General features: G+C 39.5%; 1 protein-coding gene across 2 annotated transcripts in view; it reads right to left on the bottom strand.

Moving 5' to 3' along the window:
* LOC126203272 (protein FAM76A) overlaps nucleotides 1–23156 on the bottom strand; it is an 81321-nt gene that overhangs the window by 5310 nt on the left and 52855 nt on the right. The window contains exons 5-6 of one of the 2 annotated variants that reach the window (XM_049937528.1): nucleotides 16323–16575; nucleotides 13470–13598 (exon numbers count right to left, since the gene is read on the bottom strand). In XM_049937528.1, the coding sequence (XP_049793485.1) occupies nucleotides 13524–13598; nucleotides 16323–16575 (328 nt within the window). In that variant the 3' untranslated portion in view covers nucleotides 13470–13523. Of the gene's footprint in view, nucleotides 1–13469; nucleotides 13599–16322; nucleotides 16576–23156 lie in introns of those variants that run through there. The other variant, XM_049937527.1, reaches the window with a different exon arrangement.

Here is a 23156-nt window from a genome sequence, read left to right as displayed (position 1 = left end):
GAGCATAAAATGGATTAAGTACAGATATGCACACCTATAGTACTGCATGGCTGTATTTTTGCAAGTGTACTACAAAAACCCAATCTCGTAAAACTGAATTAAGAACTGCAAGACTCCTTCCTTTGTGGAGCAAGGAAGGAGGGGGAATCCTTATGAGAAATGGGGAGAAATAATTGGACATATACTGCTGCCATGTTTATGACATGTTGGTAATTGCCAAACGGAATTCGTGCACAACAGTGTCGGACCTTTCTTCAGCTCAGCAAGGGCTGAATGTGGTGGTGGGAAGGGGTGTTGGGGGATGAGAAAATATATTAGCATTGTTCTGTGAAGGTTGGCATCCAGCTTAACTACAGAACATTGCCGAAACCACAGCTTACAGAACTGGCATAATTTCTTATGAACAGATTTATAATTAACAAAAGCCACAGACTGATAATTAAGAAAAGCCACAGACTGATAATTAAGAAAAGCCATAGATTGACAATTAAGAAAAGCCAAAATGTAAAGAGATCGTAAAGTTGCAGAATTTCTATTGTGGGTGGCTATGTTAAATCTGTGTATCATAATACAAGGGGAAATAAAATAAATGAAAGAAATAGTTTTTTTAATCTTTACTTTGTTTTTTACTTACTATCTAACCCAGTTGCCAGCAGTAGCACACAGTTTTTAATCTTAATTATCATCAGCTCACACGTATAATTATCTTCTTTTGTAAGTGTGACATTTCTTCCTTCTTGACACTCGTCCTTTAGTATATCACCATCTGGGCCGTCCACAGAATTAGATATGTAGCACTTTTTGAATCCTTTCATAATAGATTCACTTGAGATCCTGCCCCATCCACAGGCCAAACATAGATACTGAGGGTCTCTTAACTCCCACCTCTGGAGTGACAAAATGGTCTCTCTGAAGGACACACACACTATAAAACTATCACTGGTAAGCCTTAAAATGCATGTTCAAAACAACATGAAATTGTGATGCCATGCCACAAAGGAATGATTACCAGGTCTGCATTGTTCTTTGCTATCAGAAACTTAAAATTTCTGGCCGAGGTGCCCCTAAAAGAAACCAGCACCAACATTTTCCTTCTGTTAATCAAAGAGCCTGGAATTCTGTTCCTACCAACCTTCAATCAATCTTAGTAACAGGTCATTTGTCATCCATACCTTTTCTAGGCATCTAAAAATAACTATTGCAGGCAGTTTTTCTTTTGGTGTAGATTTCCTGCAAAACATACATGGGTGGGTGGGTGGAAAGAGCTTCTTTCCCATCTACTAGTGGACCCAGCATTACTGTCATCCTGGCAGCAATCATGTAATCTATGATGTATGACAACCTTGTGTTTTTCTAATGACAACTTTGGAGAAAAATCTCATCTTATAGTTGGGAACAATACAGTAATAAGCTTAATTCAGGAAAGGAACAAATACAGAGGAAGAAATACTGCACAACAGACCGAGAAAGATACAGAGCCAAAGGACACCCATCACACAAAAATTCAGAGAAACATAGGAAGGAGACAACTAGTAGTGGCAAATTACTTAGTACAACCACATCGGACAACAATATAAGAGACAGCAGAAATGGAGTGATGAAATTACAATTCAAAACCAAGGACAAGAAAATCTTTTCCATAGAAGGAAGAAAACTGCAAGCGTAAGAAGTGGTTCGTCCAATTATGAAAATGGAATTTTAAGCAGTAATGAAAGAACTGAGATCAAAGAAAGCTCACAAGCTGCTACCTGAGTTCTGATGACGTTGGACACATATACACCCACAGCCACTATCATCTCCGGTCCCTAAGGCACATCCGTGACTACATCTAGGATTGTAAAGGGGTATGGAAGAGGCATGGGGCGAGGAGGGGAAAAGATTGCAAAGTAGGAATGCTGGAAGATGCTAGTGCTGCCTATGGAAGTGTGCAGGAAATGCTGAGGACAGGATAGGGCTGCTAGATGCAACTGGGGAAGGGAGAAGGTGTGACGGGGGAGGGGTGGGGGTGAGGATAGATGGAAAGGGAGAGGAGAGAAGCAGAGAAGGGGAAATGTTTATGCAGGTGCTTTGGTGGGACAGAGGGCATGTGCAATACTGGAGTTGAAGCAGGGAAGGGTATAGGCAGGCAGTGAACGGGCTACCCAAAGTTGAGGCCAATGGGGAAGGGGGTTTAATGGGAATGAATGTTAATTTTGCAGGGAGTGTTCACACCTGTACAATTAACAAAAGCTAGTGCTGCTGTATGCCAAAGGCCTTGCCACAGTGGTAACACTGGTTCCAGTCAGGTCATCGAAGTTAAGCACTGTCAGGGCTTGATTAGCACTTGGACGGGTGACTACCCTGGTCGGCAATGTGCTGTTGGCAAGTGGGGTGCACTTAGCCCTTGTGGGGCCAACTGAGGAGCTACTTGACTGAGAAGTAGCAGCTCTGGTTACAAAAATTAACAACAGTTGGGAGAAAGGTGTGCTGACCACATGTCCATCCATATCTGTATCCAGTGACACCTGTCAGCCATGGATGATATGGTGGTCGGTCGTTACCCTTGGGCTTTCCAAGGTCTGTTTAGACAGTGTTCAGTTTTAGTGTTGTTAGAAAGGATCTAAGTGTGAAACAGTCGTTTAACTGAAGCACTTCGTGTTGCACGGCACGCTAAACATTTGGGTTTCCAGCTGTCTCTTGTCCAGTTTGGCAGTGGCCCTTAATGTTGAAGGATATCTTGTTAGTTATCATGCCCACAAAGAATGCGGCACAGTGGCTGCAGTTCATTTGATGGATCACTTGGCTCCATTCACAGGTGGTCCTGCCTTGATGGGTAGGGGATGCCTGTGACAAGACTGGAGTAGGTGGGAGTGGGAAGATGTATAGGACAAGGCTTGCTTTTGGGTGGTTACTGGTTTCTTCCTGGTCATCATGATTAACTATATCCTCACCCAATATTACTTCTCCTTTAAGGCATCACCTACAACTAATGGGTGGTACAATGGGCAACGGCATGGCACCATCCTATGCTAACTTGTTCATACCGCTTCTAGAGGAATCTTTCCTCACCACCCAGAATCATGGTTGTCACACCTAAAATGACAACCAGTCCCTGTCCAAGTGTGCCAAGGATCTCACTGAGGCTTTCACAGACCAAAATTACCATTCCAAACTTATCATAAAACAGCTTTCTTGTGTGTTGTCTTCAAGGTCACCTACCATTTGCAACAAGCCCACTGCCTGATCACACAGGTGCATCCTTCTTGAGACTCAGTACCACCCAGGACTGAAGCAAATGAGAAACGAGAAAGATCCCAATGCTCCCACAGTGGAATAACGCTGCTCACCCATCCAACCTACACAACGCCCTTGTCCATCCCTATTCCACCCCTGCTGCCAATCTCTTGCCCCCATGATTCACATCCCTGCAACAAACTTATCTGTAAGCCGTCATATACATTCACCCAATACCACATACTCCAGTCCTGGCGCAGTAAGCTCCTACCCCATTAAAAGCACGGTCACCTGTGAAAGCAGTCATGTGACTTACCAACTTAGCTGCAACCACTGTGCTGCATTTTATGTGGGCATGACTATTAACAAAAGCTGTCTGTCCAGATTGCCTTATTTACTAGAATCTAAGCCGCACTTTTTTTCTGGTTTTTGTAATCCAAAAAACCGCCTGCGGCTTAGAATCGAGTGCAAAGTAAGCACAAGTTCTGAAAAATGTTGGTAGGTGCCGCCACAACTAACTTCTGCCGTTGAATATATGTAGTGCTACACAGGCATGGTTTGCAGGCACAAAGATGAATACTGGCGCCAAAACCTCTGCATCAGTAAATAAATTTTAAAAAATAAAAGAAGGTGGAAGACGAGCTTTTTTTCTCCGCCCCGAGTTTCGACCACTGCATTTTCATACATTATCCAACGAAGTAAATACAAATTAAGTATTGTTCATCTTCGAATTTAGCGGCATTTCAATGTACTACGAAAATCCGACTGGCAAGACTGTTTGGGATGTTTGTCAATATGGCCAACTCTATGTTCTGAAGTTTTTCTTACCTGTGAGAAGAGATGGTTGCTAATAGGAACTTTTATGAATTGTGAATCACATGCAATATTTTCTTCACCATAAGAATAATACGAATATAAACATTTTGCCATGTACTCTTTCATGTTTGCTGCTATCTCATTTAAAACCTGTCTGCCTAATAAACTACGAAACTAGAGTGAGACAACAGCAAACGCGGAAGAATATACATATCATGTCATGTTTATATTCGTATTATTCTTGTGCCTAATAGTGATACAGTCAGAAATGAAGCACGGCAATTGACTAGATTTTTAAATCTAAGATGACTAATTTCTGTGCAGAATGTAATGTACTAAAGAGGCGTCTGCAAAGATTTTCAAACGGAGAAAAATTTTTCGCTAAACTCTCGTTCAGAACATCTTCTATCATACGCATTCTATTATTTGGTTCTTGTTGATCATTATCAAAGAAAGCAGCAGTGTAAGTAACAACAATAGCAGTCTCTTGCCATTGTTTCGTTAATGAGATGATCCCCCCCCTCTCTCTCTTTTCTTTTTTTTATTGTAAGCGGCGGTAGCGTGCACAAAAGCAAGCCATGCTGCGAGCGGCGACAGGCCATAATCACAGAATGCAACAAACAATGCACGACACAGTATAGTAATACATTTTTAGTTAGAGTGATGTTAACACCTATAACAAAGAAAATGGCACTTATCATATCAAAGAAAAATAAGCAATCAATTCAAACCAGACGAAGCACGTGAAAAAGGAAGGGTACCTGTATAAATACGGATGGAGTGCCTGACGCATAGCAATGGCTACCTGGTATAGCTTAACTGCTAAGCTTAAGACTCGAACCAAACTACTGTAGCTGTATTGTCATTCATTCGACCTAAATTGTGTCTCATATTACAATGGACCAACATTGTTTCGATTTGGAGCTGCGGCTTAAAACTTTTCTCTCATCTTGAATTTCGAGTCTCAAATTTCAGGTGCAGCTTAGATTCGGGAAAATTTTTTTCCCTTGATTTCGAGTCTCATTTTTCAGGTGCGGCTTAGATTCGAGTAAATACGGTAATGGCCATCATCAAACTGTGACCAAAAGACAGCTGAACAACCAGTTACTGAGCATGCAGTCCAATATGATGGGCTTCATTTTAACAACTGTTTCACAGGCTATGCTACCTCGATTCTATCCGACACACCACCTTTCCTGAATTGCGCAGGTGGAAACTCTTCCTGCTAAGTATCCTTTGTTCTTTTGTAACCCCTTTATCCTCCAATTGCTTACCCCTTCCCAGTTCCCAATCCAATACATGTGACACCTTCTATACTGCAGCATCTAACCAACACAGCTCTACAGAAGCATCTATTCAGAAGAATACAACCACACTGATTGGCTTCCCACTGGTTGTAACATGCAACTACACTTGCCTCAGCAAGCTAAAAAATCAATCATCATTTGTACATAATACCACTCCCAGCACATACCACACACAGGACCCTAGATGAGAAAATTTAACTGTGTGTTGTGAAAAGAATTGACATTACAATCGCCAACAACATACTACAGGAACAAATAGCTGTTCTCCGCTGGGATTGCGTGAATGTGAACTGAATGCATAGTTTCTTTAAACAAAAGCCACAACCAACTACCTCATGCAGTTGGCCAACATGGCTCACTCCCACAGCTTTTTGAAGCAGTCATTCCTCCTTCCTATGGCTGTAGTGGCAGAAAAAACACACACCAACGTGTGCCCCCCACCAATGCCACCATTGCCAGTGGTTTGGCCATGTGGCCACACAATGTGACCTGGAACATCGATGCCGCAAATATGTTGGCAACCCCACAGCACAAAATTGCAAACCAGGAACGGCTATAAAATGTACCAACTACGATGGTTCCCATGTGGTGAACTACAGAAGGTTTAACACTTAGAAAGAAGTTCTGAGGTGTAAAAATGCCAAAGAAAACCAAGCAACCACTAGAAGCTACAAGGCATCGCTGCATCCAGCAAGGAGCTGAATCTCCTTTGCCGGTGTTATAAGTGGTAGCAGAAGGGCCCAGGACACCCAGACCTCCACAAACACACAAATCACTCCCCCAGCAACAGTACCATAAACAATACACACCACAACTGACACCACTCCTGCACCGGTACCAACACTGCTCATCCCAAACAACACTTCATTGACTCTGGCCAAGCCAGACAGCTACACACACAAAATCAAAGAAAACATGCCAACAAACCAGGAGAGGAAGCAAAGGAACCTGAAAAACAATACTTCAACACCACAACAGACAAACCAACAATGAAACAGGTGAACACAGGCACAGTGTCAACGCGACAGCCAAACCACAAATCACAGTATCCCCCCCCCCCCCCGCTCACCACAACAGCAACACGTGCGACCCCCAAATACACAAGGCAGCTCATATAGTATGCCATCACAAGAACTAGTGGCCATACTACAACACAGAGCATGCTCTACAGTGTGACAGTAGTGACCTCATTGCCTGTTTCACATGTGGCACCTGGATTCTTCACCCAGACATCAGTTTCTCAGAAGCCCGCAGATGGGAACTGGCACTACAACATATCTTTGGTTCTTGCCACACACCTGGCCTTAATGTACCAGGGTAAGTCAATTATTATCTGCTAAGTAGTTATAAAATATTATTGTAATCAAATAGCAAACTTACAAGAACACCATTTTTCGACAGTCTCCTTGCATTTCAACATACTTGGTCCATTGTTGTACAAGCTTCCTGATGCCCTCATAAAAAACGGGTTCTTGGTTGAGTTGCAAGCCAGGAACACACTGCTTCTTTCACTTCTTCGTCCAAGGCAAATCAATGGCCCCTTAATGCCTGTTTTAGTGGACCAAACAAGTGATATTCAGAAGGGGCAAGATCGGGACTATATGGAGGATGATCCAGTACTTCAAATTTGAGTTTCTGGAGCGTTTCAGCAGTGCGGGCAGTGGTACGCAGACAGGGATTGTTGTGTAACAACACAACTCCTTTTGAAAGCAATCCTCGGCATTTGCTTCGAACTGCAGGCTTTAGCCTGGCAGTAAGCAAGTCACTGTAATGTACACTGTTTATTGTTGTGCCCCTCTCCCCATAATGTTCCAGTATTGGGCCTCGTGCGTCCCAAAAAACCGTAAGCATCAGTTTTCCTGCGGACGGTTGGGTCCTGAACTACTACTTGCATGGCAAATTTGAATGTTTCCATTCCATACTCTTCTGTTTACTCTCCGGCTCGCAATGATGAATCCATGTTTCGTCACCAGTAATGATCCTGTCAAAGAAGTTGTCCCCTTTGTCACCATAGTGATCCAAATGTCTTTTGCAGATGTCCAATCACATTTGTTTATGCAAATGTGTGAGTTGTTTTGGGACCCATCTTGCACAACCTTTATGAAACCCAAGTCTGTTGTGGATGATTTCATAGGCAGAACCGTGACTAATTTGCAGACGATGTGCCACTTCATCAATAGCTAATTGTCTAAGAGAATCATTTCATGTGAATTCTCAATGGTTTCTTCATTTGTGGCGGCAAACGGTCGTCTAGCGCCTTCAGCGTGCATAACAATTGTGCGACCATTTCGGAAGTTTTCAATCCATTTGTAGACAAACCATTGTGGCAAAACACTGTTCACGTACTGTAGCGAAAGTCTTCGATGAATTTAGGCCCCTGATACACGTTCCAACGACAAAAAAAGGATAAGGATCACTGAACGTTGCTCTTCTTTGATGCAAATAGACAGTTGAAAAGGCATGATTAACAGCACGGCAACGATATCGAAACTAACCGAGCAGCTCTAAAATTGCAAAGATATAACAACAAATAAACAAAGCATGCGTCATCAACGTAAAACAAGAGTACTATCAAAATAAACAAAAATATAACTAAACTATGGATAATAATTGACTTACCGACATACATTAATTTCTTCGGTCTCAGCGTTGCTTCACAGTAACTCCTTTCTTCACTCCCTTTTAGTTTTCTATATCTTTCATTTATTGACCGTCTATTTTTCATCACCCCTCTCCCACCTCTATCAAATACAATGTGGTTAGCTTTTCGTTCTCATTAACTCATGCTTGATGTTTTGGCAGTAATCTGTCTTGTCTATTACCCCATCTTTTTTCTCCTGTACTCTCATGTTTTCAAATCTTGTCCCCAACAACCAGTCTTTCCTTCTCATCTCATCCAGTAAGTCTCCCGTGACTCAACCCCTTTTCCTAAACCTCACCAATCCTTTTCATTCGCCCATGTTATCTCTCCTTCAACCATTTGATCTCCCCTTCAACCATGTGGCCAGAAGAAGGAGCCAATGGCACCGAAAGCTTGCAAACTAATACCTTTAATACCTGTGTGTTCTCCTGTAAATGCTGGTGAGTAGAGTTTTTTTTTATCTATCCAATTACATTGTATTTTCAAAAATTAATTATTTTTTGATATATGTTTGTATCAGAAGTTATTTATCACTGAAACATTCCCTGACTGGTGGAAATATGCTGCAGTTAAGCACGTGTATAACAAAAGAGGTAAAAGAATACCATCCAATTTCACTTTTGGCAGCAATATTGAAAATTTGAGAAAAGTATGTATACAAGCAACACCTCAGCTATTTGACAACAAAGAATACACTACCTAAGTCAGAGTTTGGATTACTAAAGATTTCCAGTACCTACAAGGCTATTTACACATAAGGTGAGAATTCAGTTAATTCATTAGATAATAAATTACTGACCACTGATATATCAGTGATGCATCAAATGTGTTTGACTGCTTTTAAGTAAATTAGAATGTTAAGGAGTGAAATGATTCAATCATATCTATCTAAAAGGAGGCAAACATAGTAAGGAAAGTTTTGGCAGAATGTAAATAATTTAAGAGTAAAGGAGACCTTTCACTGAACAGCAGAAGCACTACGGCACAGACAGACACACACAAATGGGAATGAACACTTGCCAGTTTTCAGCAAAAATCCATGTAGAAGACCACACACACACACACACACACACACACACACACACACACACACACACACACCTGTACCCCTACATTGGGCTTGTCAAAGGATTTTTTCCCCCCGAAAGCTAGCAAATTTTCATTCTCTTCTGAATGCGCTTGTCGATGACTCAACCCTTGTGTTATTCAGTGAGTGCATTCATTTATTCCTAAATTATTTATAAAAGTAAAGAAAGAGTATTGATAGGAATAAACCTTGTATTACGCTAGCAATCATAATTCAACCGAGAAAAAAATTACATGTGATAACGGAAAGATTTTATTTTAGGGCCCTTATTTTTTTCTCCTGTACCTAATTACCTTTCTTCAATAACATTAAAGATGCTATGATTGTTATGTTTCCAGATGATGCACGAAATTGTGATAAATGACAAACAGTATCACTTCATCAAGAGCTGTTAATGACACTGGTGTCTAGTGAATTCTTTATGATCATCATCTACAATTTCCAGCTCTTACCTGGGTCTGTTTAGAACACTGGCCTCTCCATTTTTTCCTGTCCGCCCACCATGTTTCTATCTCCACTCTTTCTCTGTCTCCTCCTCTCATCATCACATATTCCTTCCTTCAAATGACCCATCTGTCTCTCGGTCTTCCTGTAGGCCGCTTGCCTCCTATTATCATTTCATTGGCCTACATCAATATACTGCCAACTTCCATTCCTTTGACATGCCCAACTTATCTTTTTTATGACCTCTTTCATTGGCTTCCCTTTCACTATCTCTCTAACCATCTCATTCCTTACTCTACCCATTAAAGGTCCTATTCTGCTTCGTTAAAATTTTGTAAGACTGTGTACTGCTCACTTGTTCATTCCTCGCATTTCTGACACATACGTGAGTATTGGAGCACTATATGCTTGGTATAACACTTGTTTAGCTTTTGGTGGGTCATCCTTGTTCCAGATCATTCTTTCTACATTCTGCAGGAAACACTGGACTTGCATTCCCTTTTCACTAATTTCCTTATCATTCCTCCCAGTTTCTTCTGTTATACTCCCCAGGTACTTGAAACTTACCACTTCTTTAGGACTTGTGGCGTAAAACTTATATCCATTATTACTCTCCTCTTATTCCTCATTGTCACTATCACTTCACACTTCTTTGCATTATTTTCCACCCATACAGTCTTCCCATGTGTTTTGCCTTTCTTTTACCCCTCCTAATTAATTTCTCACACTTAAGTCATCTGCAAACGTGTTTAACCCTAGAGACCACATCCATAAGTAGTGGACCCGGAAATGCTCATCAGCAGCTCCTGGCTGTTGAAGGGTAGAACAGAAGTAAAATACTTCCTGTGGACCAAATAGCCAGAGAGGATACTCTGTTAATAAGTCCAGCTACAGTGGGCCCAGCAAGCCAGTAGTGGATAAAATACCTGCTTTCTAACATTGAACAAGCAAATTCTTTGTCACTAAACTTCAAAGAGATAAAGTACATGCTTTCCCAACTTATAGGTGGTTTCCAACCAGCATGTGTCTAAAATATGATGGCAAGCAGATGTAGGAGATGGTGGTTTGTCATAAATAATACTGCATACATCTTTTTACACATCTCATTTCATGGAATCAATACCAGGTAAGATTTAAAGTCATTTACTGAGGTCCAGAAATGTGTCAATTACGCAGAAATACACATTTGCAAAATACTGCCAGTAGATATTTAAGTTTAGCTACTAATACAGTGCAATTTAAAACCAACCTAAAGGATCTATTGGTGACCATCTCCTAAGACTTCACTGGCAAATTTCTTAGTAGAAGCAACTGATGCAAATAATAATAATAATAACAATAACAATAATTATTATTATGACAGAGTTACATTAACTCTGCACACCTCTGGAGCAGCAATGAAGTCTGTGTAAATAAGTGATTTTATTATATGCCTTCCCGTCCAGCTCAGTTTGATTCATTGCTACACATCATTGTGGTAACTGGAGTTTAATCATGGCTGCTTTTCACAGGGCAGTTACCTGTGACAGTGGGACAACATAACAAGATAGCAACTGTAGAGAATGATCTTATACTGTGAAAATGTGGGCCAAAAGCACATCATTCTCTAAATCAAGCTTGCAAAAAGCACAGGACGTATTTGGTAACCGTCGGGAAGCCCTACTGCAAACATTCTGAGCATGCACAGGATCACTGACCACCCATGCTTGCAGGTGCTCAGCTAATATGCTATGACTGGGAAGGGCACAGTCCAGCTGCCTGATTGGCCATGAGTAGGCACTTTAACAATTTACTCTAAGTGGGTAAATTACCCAATGCTATGTCCCCGGCACAGATGGACACACAATGTGTTCTTACAATAAAGTTACTTTACAGTTTCAGCTAAAAATTCCTTTCATTTCACAACATTTATTAATTTCTAACACATCAATTATGTTGATATGTAAACTGAAGGTGAATTTGGGGAGGGGGAAGGAGGAACTATTGACATCAGAGGGACTTTATGCAGAACCAGCGGTGACAAGTGAAAATGTGCACCAGACCAGGATTCAAACCCAGTATCTCCTGCTTACTAGGCAGTTGCATTAACCACTGCACCACCTGGACACAGTCTGCATGGACTATCTCAGCTGACCCACATTCCCACTTAGTGCCACCTATCTGCAGTCCCCATCCACGTCCTACATGCTCGCTATTTTCAGATTCCCACAGGACGACAAACGTATTGCGCATCCGTACTCATGGTCGGGAATTCGTTGCCCATCAAGGCGAATCAATTATATGAATGTGTGGTGCCTGTTCTTTTGGACATGTCTGAAAGAACAGGCATTCATATAACTGTTTTACCTATTTTGCTTTGAGTTATGTAAATAAAGGAACAAACATATTACAGAAAAACTTCAGTAAATATGTGATGAACACTGAGAAACAAAGAGAGGAATTTACAGAGTGTGTTTAAAAATAGTTGCAATTCACAGGTAAGTATTCACATGTGTTAAACAGTTTGGCCAAAAGAATAGGATCCAGTTTCACTTACAGTGTGACTCATCAGAGCACTGTGTAATGTCATTATTGTAATTGGACAGGTAAGACAATTCACACATCAGAGGGTATAGGAGATTACACATTCTACAACTTGCAATTTACAGTAAAGCCATTACAATGTTCAAAGCAACCTTTGGATTGAGAGCTGTGCTGCTCCCCATATTGTACCATATTTACCTGATTGTAAGACGAGGTTTTATCTCCAAAATACATCATTTGAAAAATACAGGCTCATCTGACATTCTCAAAAATTGAACTACTGCTGCTGGGGCCAACATTTTTATGTTATGTAATAGTTTAATACAGGCATCATCATACAGTTACAGATAAGCTTTTGTGACTGAGGTCACATGAAGATTTATTTTGAAAAATTTGGAAAGGTTGTGTGGTGTCACAAAATTGCTGACACTTGGGTTTGTAATCCTGCCACTGGTGCAATCACAGCAACATCTAATTTGACTACAATTTGTTTTACTGGACTATTATTTAATACCTTTAATTCCTGCTTACATGAGGATTTATTTATTTAACTTCATGTGAGATAGGTGAGCGCTGCAGCTGACTGCTGTCCATCCGCTGCATAAGGCTGTGTTCACAGTGGTGCCGACAACTGTAGTCGGATGCCATCACCAAACGACATTGGCTGACAGCTCGCTCCGTTTACATCCAATCTCTTTCGTCAGTTTTTGGCGGAGTTAAGGAGGTTAGGTTAGGTTAGAAGCTATTCTATGTATGAACTAGGTCAGATTTTGAGCTGTAGATACCACAAAGCCTCTGTGCTTGGAGCCGAGTGTTGCATTGCAGCTTTTGCTATTAAAAAGATGTCAAATGCATGTGAATGTCTCGGAAAGCACACAGCGAGTGTGTCTTCAAAAGCACACAGAGAATACTGCACTCTTTTTTCCTCAGTTATTAGAATAACCAGATTCCAAACAAACTGAACAGCTTCAAATAAGTTCAGTAAAACAGACTAAGTCAATTAACCTTCAATGACTCTCATTCAAGCATAGGTTTGGACAAACATGAATTTTAGAATGAGATGGTTTGAACATCTAAAACACTGAAAAGGGGGAAAAAACAGACATCATATTTGCAAACTGTCTCATAACAGAATCACCATGCTAGTGGCATAAAAACACCAGTAAATAAGACAGCTAATGCTCCATTACCACCACCACCACCACCACAACAACAACAACAACAAGAGATCCACAACAATAACTATGTGTAGAATATGCCGCCCTTCTTACATCAACAATTTATTTTTTGAGATTATAATTTATAATAAATATGTTTTTGGATGGGATCCACCTTTAGCAAAACACAATTTTGTTTTTATCCCAAACATATTTCACTGCAGTTGCAGCACCATTAGTGGGCTTTTATTTTATGGCTTTTTACCACATGGTTTGGTTTTCCTGATGTGTTATGTTTCTACAGTGTCAGTTTTCTTTCACAGTTTGTTATGTTTTCATTTTTCCTGATCTTCTTCACTGTGAAGTTCTGCATATTGAGCTGTCATTGTCACTGTTTCACTGTTTACCAGCTGTAAAAACAAGATGGCCATCTCAAAATACAGAACTTCACAGTGAAGAAGATGAGGAAAAATGAAAAAATGACAAACTGTGAAAGAAAACAGGCACTATAAAAACATAACACATCACGAAAACCAAACCATGTGGTAAAAAACCATAAAATAAAATCCCACTGATGATGATGCAACTGCAGTGAAACAGGTTTGGGATAAAAAAACAAAATTATGCTTTGCTAAAGGTGGATCCCGTTCAAAAACATAGGTAAAAGCAAAAACAGACAGAAGAGCTTCAACCTCAAGATAATTATTATAATTTATGCCTAAAATTTTCGGATTACGATTTTACCTACTTGTGATGTCCTACAAAGCTGTGATTTCAATTCATATAGCCATATAATGACTTATTATCCTCAGGATTCCACAAACCCCTTTCTTGAAGGAAACCTAGTTTCTTATAGTCCATATTTCATGTGTGAGAACATTGGCTGAATCTACCAAAGGAAACAAACTAATCTGAATTTCATCGATTACCATCCGAATTACGTGCATGTTTGGACGCTTGTGACTGTGCGCACCCTGCCACATTGATTTGAAATGCTCGGCCATCTTTGTCCAATGCCGGTCGTTGCTGGAATCTACCAATGTTGATGCTGATTGCAGCCTAACATACACTCATCCAGCACCTGCTACATGCATGCCAAAGATTTTGAGAGGACGAGTTCTATGACCCTGCTTCAATCTAATCTAACCTCCTTGCACTACTTCAATGCTGTTCCTTTTTTAACAATAGAATATTGGTAATTGTTTTTTCTGGATTGATTCGAGGAAGTTATCCGAAAAGCAATAATACTTGTTAATAAGCTATACCGAGCAAAATGTAATATTGATTTTATCAATATATCATATACACTGAAAAAAGAAAAAGCTAGACTATTTCTGTAGTAGTGATGAGAAAGAGATTGCAACTGAAGAGTTAACTACCTTTTCATTTGTAGTCAGGATTGAGCTGACTTTAAAATTGGATAAATACTCAACAACAGCATACATTTATGCACGAGATGGTAAAAGCCCGGATCCGGGTCAGTGATGTACTTGCATGTTTTGTACACCAATTTTGTCAATGCTGGCCATTATGGTATCACAGGAACAAAAGAATGTGTGTCAGCTGCCGGTTCTATGTAGCCAATGAGAGAACAGCACACAGACGACATATTTGAAAGTAAGAGATTAAGGAAAATATTCTCATAGTCTCACAGCAGTATCAATGTGAAATCCACTGTGTATTTCGGGGTGGGGGTGGAGAGCGAAAAAAAGTTGTGTTCTACGGTCACACCGCAACCACAACCTCAGAAATCACAACATATTTGGAAGAAACATCCAAATATTTCTGGCAACCAAGATTATATATTTCATTGCTACACATATATAGAAACACTCTGCTTCTTTTCTCAACTTTCATTGGTTAGGTGAAATTATCGTTCCAGATAATGATGTCAGTGATTATTACTAAAAGACTGCTCAGAACACGAAAGCAATATCTTGGCCCACTTGTATACCACTTCTTTGAGCCAGGATATCTTTCCAGCAGAATGAAATATGTGGGAAGGTGGGAGAACACGTATGGGATGCCACACAAAAATTCTCAAACTCTAACGCTAAATACAATCACATCACACCAGATTTTTATTCGGCACACCGTCACCTTCAAAGTAATCCAATTTGGAGCTCAGACATTGATTCCAGAACTTCTACCATACACAGAATGCATCCTGAAGTCTTTTTTTTTTTTTTTTTTTTTGTCAGTGTGTTCAGCATCATTTGTGATTCCACTCAAATCTCCTTTATCATGTCAAATCATCATCCCTTCAAGCCCATAGCCCATTTTCAATTTGGTAAATAGTAAGAAAGCCCATGGAGCCAAGTAGGGTATATGGTGAATGAGGAAGAACTGCTGTGTTGTCTTTTTGCCAAAAAACTGCCGCATGGCAAAAGCTGTATGTGGCCTCGCATTGTCATGGTGAAGGGTTCAGTCACCGCTTCTCTTGACGTTTTCTACTCACAGCCTCCCTTAGCCGCCTTAGGACATCATCAGATGTCAGGGATGCTCTGCCTATTCTCTTTCACAATCACATTCCCAACAGCACTGTGATTTTCTGTTGTAATGCTGGTAGATGTTTGTCCTGAACATTCATCATCTTCAGATATCCGGTCATTTTTAAAATGTTTAAACCAGTCATACGTTTGTGTTTGGCCCAAAGCATCATTACTGAATGCTTGCAGTAACATTTTGCGTGTTTCTGCAGCTGTTTAACCACGATTAAAAACAGAATTCAATACAGCAACACTGTTCTTGCGAGACTGTCACTGCAAGATCACAAACACAAGCAAACATCACAATTGAAAACTGTGGGCCAACAATAAACACGCACACATAGATAAAAGCCGCTGTGCATACTGATACACAAAACATATTGTACACTGCTCATAGCACCGTTTGGTTGTACTACTGTTTGTAGGTGTGGGTCACATAAATTTCAGAAACTTTTGGGTAGCACCTTGTGCATCCCCAATGCATAAAATGGTTCTCACTACAGTAATAGTAATTCACTCATTTAAATAAGCTCAAATAATGTCACAAAATTAAAAGTGATTTTCAAAGTTACACATATGGAGAACAAAACAATGCCGCCTAATGCTTCTCACAAAATGTTTCAGTTTAAGCTAGTGACATCATACCTGTTTATCTTTAGAAAGCAGCAGGGCATCCTTTTGGGTGAGCTGTTTCTGCAGAGATGCAATTTGTTCTTTGAGCTGTGTCATCGCAACAACATGGTCTGAAGAATTCGGATCAAGTGGATCTCCCCTACTGTTTCCTGAGGAGCGAGCAAGTTTAGCTGGAGGAATGCCATCTGATTTGTCCATGCCATCTGGAGCAGCAGTAAGTTTAGTAACATCAACACGGTGCGGTCGCTTGCTGTGACTTTTGTGCCTGAAAATACAAAACAGAAATCAATAGATACTATTTTTTTTTTTTTTAGTCTCTATACTTCAAAGTAACTCAGTTTAAATTTGACAAGCTATGGTATTAGCAAAATGGCACAGCTGTATTTAATAGATCCTAATTTGATGTATTAAGTAGGATAATACAGATATCATATGTTCCCTCAAAAAAGTATTAATTTCTGAACAACATGTTCCAAGTCTGATTGAATCTGTATTCCTACATACTCATAAGAGAAAATATTTACAGCAGTTTTAAATTCTACTATAGTTTCAGCACATACGTCTCCTGAAAAGTAAATAGTGGAACCACAGTTTCCAACAACTCTCATATCTTCATCTGCATGATATTCTGTTTTCATCCAGAGCACCTCCTCATTTAACATCACTCTAGAAGGGCAAATACTAAAACCTTGCACATTTATTATCAGGTTGTTTACACAGACAAGGAAATAAATTCCCAGATTTTCCCAGTTAAAATACACTGTCCCCAGGTGAAAGTACTTTTTTTCCATGTTAGGTGACTATATACATTCCCTTGGAGCTACAAAACTTATCAATCTTTTGAATAATAAAGGTTTTATACACCAGCATAGAACTTCCCGGCACTTTAGGAAACAAAAGCTAGTGAAAAAATGATGCTTTTTGAAAAGATCTTTGATGCACAACAACATGTACACTGCAAATTTTCATTATTACGAAAGTATAAACACAGATTCAGCAAATACAGCATGGTAGCTTCCGAAGCACTGCAATCAAGATTGTGCTGAGGTTTTGTCAGCCAGTCATATCCCATGTTACGTTATCTTGCCAGCCAATGATAGCAAAGATTAAGAACATAGGACAGGTGATGTAGACAGCCAGTAACATCACTGTTAAATAGCAAGAACATCCAAACAGGAAAAGTTAATGGTTTAAATTGATATAAATACACTATAGCTACAAGAAAAGCTATTTTTTGTGAGGGTGTGGTTAGCCAGGATCCTAAGTGCACAGCTTAAATTCCAGCAACATAATAATTGTTACAAGCACAATTATAAATTTCACTGCTGCACACCGAACATTTCATGGGTTACCTGGCTGAATACACATTCCAACGAGTACTTCGACTATAAAAACAACAACAACAACAACAACAACCTGTGAAAATGCTCAAGAACTCATCTCACACATTTTTTAGCGAAAGTTCTACTTTTTGGCATTGTTATTGCATAATTTGTAATCTATAAGAGAACTGTAACTTAACCTTGAAGCTTAGTCTTTTTTTAGTGTGTCATATATTTAAGGTATATCAAATACAAATTTGCTTGTAAAATTTTAAATAATGGCATAAATGGCTGGTCCTCAAAGTGTTAATTCTGAATGAGAGTCAAACATTCCACAATTTAAGATATGCATCACACATTCTCACGTATAACATAATTCATTTGGTTGAAAATGAAATTTACTATGAAAGTAGTACTTCACAAACTACAAATCACAATATTTCCCCATGATCTGTTAGAAATGTAAACAGTTGTAACATCATACTCATTGAAAGCAGTTTGTTGTCACGAAGTTAGCACAATCTTCGCCCTAAAGCCTTTGACCCATCTTGCTTTTGGCCGATGTTTGTGTGTGCTCTGACTTTTGTTCCTGTAAAGGGTGCATTTTCTTTGCAATTTAAAGTTTTATTTTGGTGTTATTCTCTTGTTCATATTTTATTGCTACCGTATTACTCTGCCATGGTGGGCTAAATTAAAAACCTTAGTTAGAGTTTCAATTCTTGCCAGTCAAAATTACAATAATTTAACTGAAAACTAAAACAATGAAAAATTTCCAGAATTCTAAAAAGTTCCTGGGTTTTACCCAGATGTAAAAATTCCTGCATTTTCCCCAGCTTTCCAGGTTGTCCCGGGTTGTATAAAGCATGATTATTCATTATTTTCTCATGACATTGCATTACTCAGCAACAAAGAAAAAAATCTCATCTATGTCATGTTACAAAATTGAATGTAATGTTAGTCACCCTCCTGCAAGGTGCACACAGGTTGCTTCACGTGCTACAGATACCATAAAACTGCTGCCGAACAGTCATATCACCCTCCACTGCTAAAACATGACAGTATAGTGGTATTATCATCAGGTTATACAGAATCAGCACAGTAAGACGGGTCGACATGAAGATGTGACACAATGGCAGAAAGAAGCTACCGCACCTGAACAGCTAGTTAGTTAAGCTATATGTGTAGGGAAATTGATCACAGATTATAAGTCATATGTCATTAATAACACTTCTAGTTCACTTTTCCTGTCAGAACTGCTTAGAAAGTTTACACTGAAATCACCACAGATTAATAACTATTTCTTTCTGTCTGACAGACAGCATATAGGGAATCAAACTTTTTTTTATGAATAGCTCCCAATCTCCTAATGAGGACCTGTACACTGTTGCTAATGTCAACACTACATTACCTAGCTGTAGTTCACATGCGCAAACTTCAACGTGCTGACAGAAGCAAAATTTGCTTACTTCTACAGTTAAAAAAATACCTGTCTGCCTGGCCCCATTAACCACAGGGATCTCCCCTTGTGTGACTGCCCCCCCCCCTCCTCCTCAGTATCTGCTAATTGAGAAGCTAACTCATCTTTCCCCTTCCTATCTAGCTCATGACCACACCATGAATGAGGTAGTACAATTAGTTAATACATCAACACAGACTGCCTAACATCTCTACAAGGATGGTGTACCAACTGTTGCCATGATATATGGCAAAGAACAGTGAACATAAAAATGTGCTAAACAATAAAGGCCAGAGACGAGTTTCATTAATTGTCAAAAATGATTCGTTTCAAACATGACAGGAACTGCAGCTGGCGGTGCATACAGTTTCATCTTAAGTAGTTCTCAAACTAACAGTGCACACAATGGGCATTTGGAGTCTGATACTTTGCAGCGGCATATGCTGACTGTGCCATGTGTGGTTTTGTAATAATAATTACACTAAAATATCTTGATGTGCTGTACACTGGCACATGACAAAACTCACATGTTATTGTTGTCTTCAGTCCAGAGACTGGTTTGATGCAGCTCTCCCTGCTACTCTATCCTGTGCAAGTTGCTTCATCTCCTAGTACCTACTGCATCCTACATCCTTCTGAATCTACTTAGTGTATTCATCTCTTGGTCTCCCTCTGCGATTTTTCCCCTCCACGATGCCCTCCAATACTAAATTGGTGATCCCTTGATGCCTCAGAACATGTCCTACCAACCAGTCCCTTCTTCTTGTCAAGTTGTGCCACAAACTCCTCTTCTCCCCAATTCTATTCAATACCTCCTCATTAGTTATGTGATCTACCCATATAATCTTCAGCATTCTTCTGTAGCACCACATTTCGAAAGCTTCTATTCTCTTCTTGTCCAAACTATTTATTGTCCATGTTTCACTTCCATACATGGCTACACTCCATACAAATACTTTCAGAAAAAAACTTCCTGACACTTAAATCTGTAATCGATGTTGACAAATTTCTCTCCTTCAGAAATGCTTTCCTTGCCATTGCCAGTCTACATTTTACATCCTCTCTACTTCGACCATCATCAGTTTTTTGCTCCTCAAATAGCAAAACTCCTTTACTGCTTTAAGTGTCTCATTTCATAATCTAATTCCCTCAGCATCACCCAACTTAATTCGACTACATTCCATTATTCTCGTTTTGCTTTTGTTGATGTTCATCTTATATCCTCCTTTCAAGACACTGTCCATTCCGTTCAACTGCTCTTCCAAGTGCTTTGCTGTCTCTGACAGAATTACAATGTCATCGGCGAACCTCAAAGTTTTTATTCCCTCTCCATGGATTTTAATACCTACTCCGAATTTTTCTTTTGTTTCCTTTACTGCTTGCTCAATATACAGATTGAATGACATCGGGGATAGGCTACAACCCTGTCTCACTCCCTTCCCAACCACTGTTTCCCTTTTATGCCCCTTGACTCTCATAACTGCCATGTGGTTTCTGTACTAGCCTTTAACTCCCTGTATTTTACTACTGCCACCTTCAGAATTTGAAAGAGAGTATTCCAGTCAACATTATCAAAAGCTTTCTCTAAGTCTACAAATGCTAGAAATGTAGGTTTGCCTTTCCTTAATCTATCTTCAAAGATAAGTCATAGGGTCAGTATTGCCTCACGTGTTCCAAAATTTCTATGGAATCCAAACTGATATTCCCTGAGGTCAGCTTCTACCAGTTTTTCCATTTGTCTGTAAAAAATTCATGTTAGTATTTTGCAGCCATGACTTATTAAACTGATAGTTCGGTGATTTTCACACCTGCTTTCTTTGGGATTGGAGTTGTTATATTCTTCTTGAAGTCTGAAGGTATTTTACCTGTCTCATTCATCTTGCTCACCAGATGGTAGAGTTTTGACAGGGCTGGCTCTCCCAAGTCTGTCAATAGTTCTAATGGAATGTTGTCTGCTCCCAGGGCCTTATTTCAACTTACGTCTTTCAGTGCTTTGTCAAACTCTTCACGCAGTATCATAGCTCCCATTTCATCATGATCTACATCCTCTTCCATTTCCATAATACTGTCCACAAATACATCACCCTCTATACGCTACTTCAATTTTTCTGTTTTCCCTTCTTTGCTTAGAAATGGGTTTGCATCTGAGCTCTTGATATTCATATAAGTACTTCCCTTTTCTCCAAAGGTCTTTAATTTTCCTGTAGGCAGTATCTATCTTACTCCTAGTGAGATAAGCCTCTACATCCTTACATTTGTCCTCTAGCCATCCCTGCTTAGCCATTTTGCACTTCCTGTCGATCTCGCTTCTGAGACGTTTGTGTTCCTTTTTGCCTGCTTTATTTACTGCAGTTTTATATTTTCTCCTTTCATCAATTAAATTCAATATTTCTTCTGTTACCCAAGGATTTCTACTAGCCCTCGTCTTTTTATCAACTTGATCCTCTGCTGCCTTCACTATTTCATCCCTCAAAGCTACCCATTCTTCTTCTACTGTATCTCTTTCCCCCATTCCTGTCAATAGTTCCTTAATGCTCTCCCTGAAACTCTGTACAACCTCTGGTTTTGTCAGTTTATTCAGGTCCCATCTCCTTAAATTCCCACCTTTTTGCAGTTTCTTCAGCTTTAAGCTACCGTTCATAACCAATAGATAGTGGCCAGAGTCCACATATGCCCCTGGAAATGCCTTACAATTTAAAACCTGGTTCCTAAATCTCTGTCTTACCATTATATAATCTATCGAAACCTTCCAATATCTCCAGGCCTCTTCCATGTATACAACCTTCTTTCATGATACTAGATCCAAGTGTTAGCTGTGATAAAGTTATGCTCTGTGCAGTAAGGGTTTATTTCGTTTCCATTTTACATTAATGCACGAGATAGTAAGTTGCATGAAATTTGTATTTTCATATTTTAATGTGAATTATGTTTAATATTGATGTATATACAGGTTGTGCCTGTGCCTACTATGATTGTGTGAAACTCTTATCAAGAATGTTATCACCTAATGCTTCCTCCACATCAGTGGTTCCCAACCTGGAGGTGATCACCCCATGAGGGGTAAAACAGAATTATCTGAGAAGTAAAAACAGAACGATATTATTATAATTTTGTAAGATTCTAATACTAGTTATATAAGTTACCAATAATTATTTTTTCTCGATTAGTAACACTGGTGCTGTGGAGGTTACAGGTTCCTCACATAGTCAACCCACTACACACACATTGTGCTTTGTTCCATACATTGCTGATAACAGTGACATACAGATGTAACAAATGCTAAATATCTGAAGAAAATGGCTTCTCCAAAATGTACATAGTACCTACAGTAGTCCAGAAATTGCTTCATTATTCACTTCAAAACAGATAAATGAATTCATTGACAGCACAGCACAGCGTTAACTACATATGAGCTAATATAGAACTTTATACAATTTTATTATTATTATTAGGGTGGTTAAACACAAAGCATTATCAGCCTGAAGTTGTCCAATTTCTGCCAGTTCAGATGTATGAAGTGCAGCAATCTAGTGATTTATGAACAGTAAGTATAGTGCAAAAATCGGTAAGGAGAGGAGTAATGTAGGATAAGCATGTTTTGTAATATGTGTGTATGATCACTGTGGATAGTTATAGCGTTCATTTCTGAGAAAGAGTTACAGGTAGCACTTGCAGTGCACCACAAATTCCTTTGTAATACATTCTGAAACACACACACACACACACACACACACACACACACACACACACACAAACTAAGTATCATTCATCTTTCATAATTTTAAAAATAAAAGTGATCCAAGAAAAGTCTTTCATTCTGCAGTGTTTAGTTAGGTGATAGTTGGTAAAATGTGGGGGAGGAAGTAGGAGGGGCGGGCAACAGATAGCAGGGGTGGGGGTGGAGGGCAGGTATATTAGCTATTGTGTGATTGCACTCAGGGGTAATGGTCTAAGAAAGATTGGAACCGCTGCTCCACATAGATGTGTAGAATACATCATGCTACATGAATTACAATTTCTGCAAGACGAATGTACGTTACTGAAGTTTAGTTTGAATGCAATAATGCA

This window comes from Schistocerca nitens, chromosome 9 (assembly GCF_023898315.1).
Source record: "Schistocerca nitens isolate TAMUIC-IGC-003100 chromosome 9, iqSchNite1.1, whole genome shotgun sequence".
Classification (NCBI taxonomy): Eukaryota; Metazoa; Arthropoda; class Insecta; order Orthoptera; family Acrididae; genus Schistocerca; species Schistocerca nitens.
This window is presented reverse-complemented; position numbering and strand designations above follow the sequence as displayed.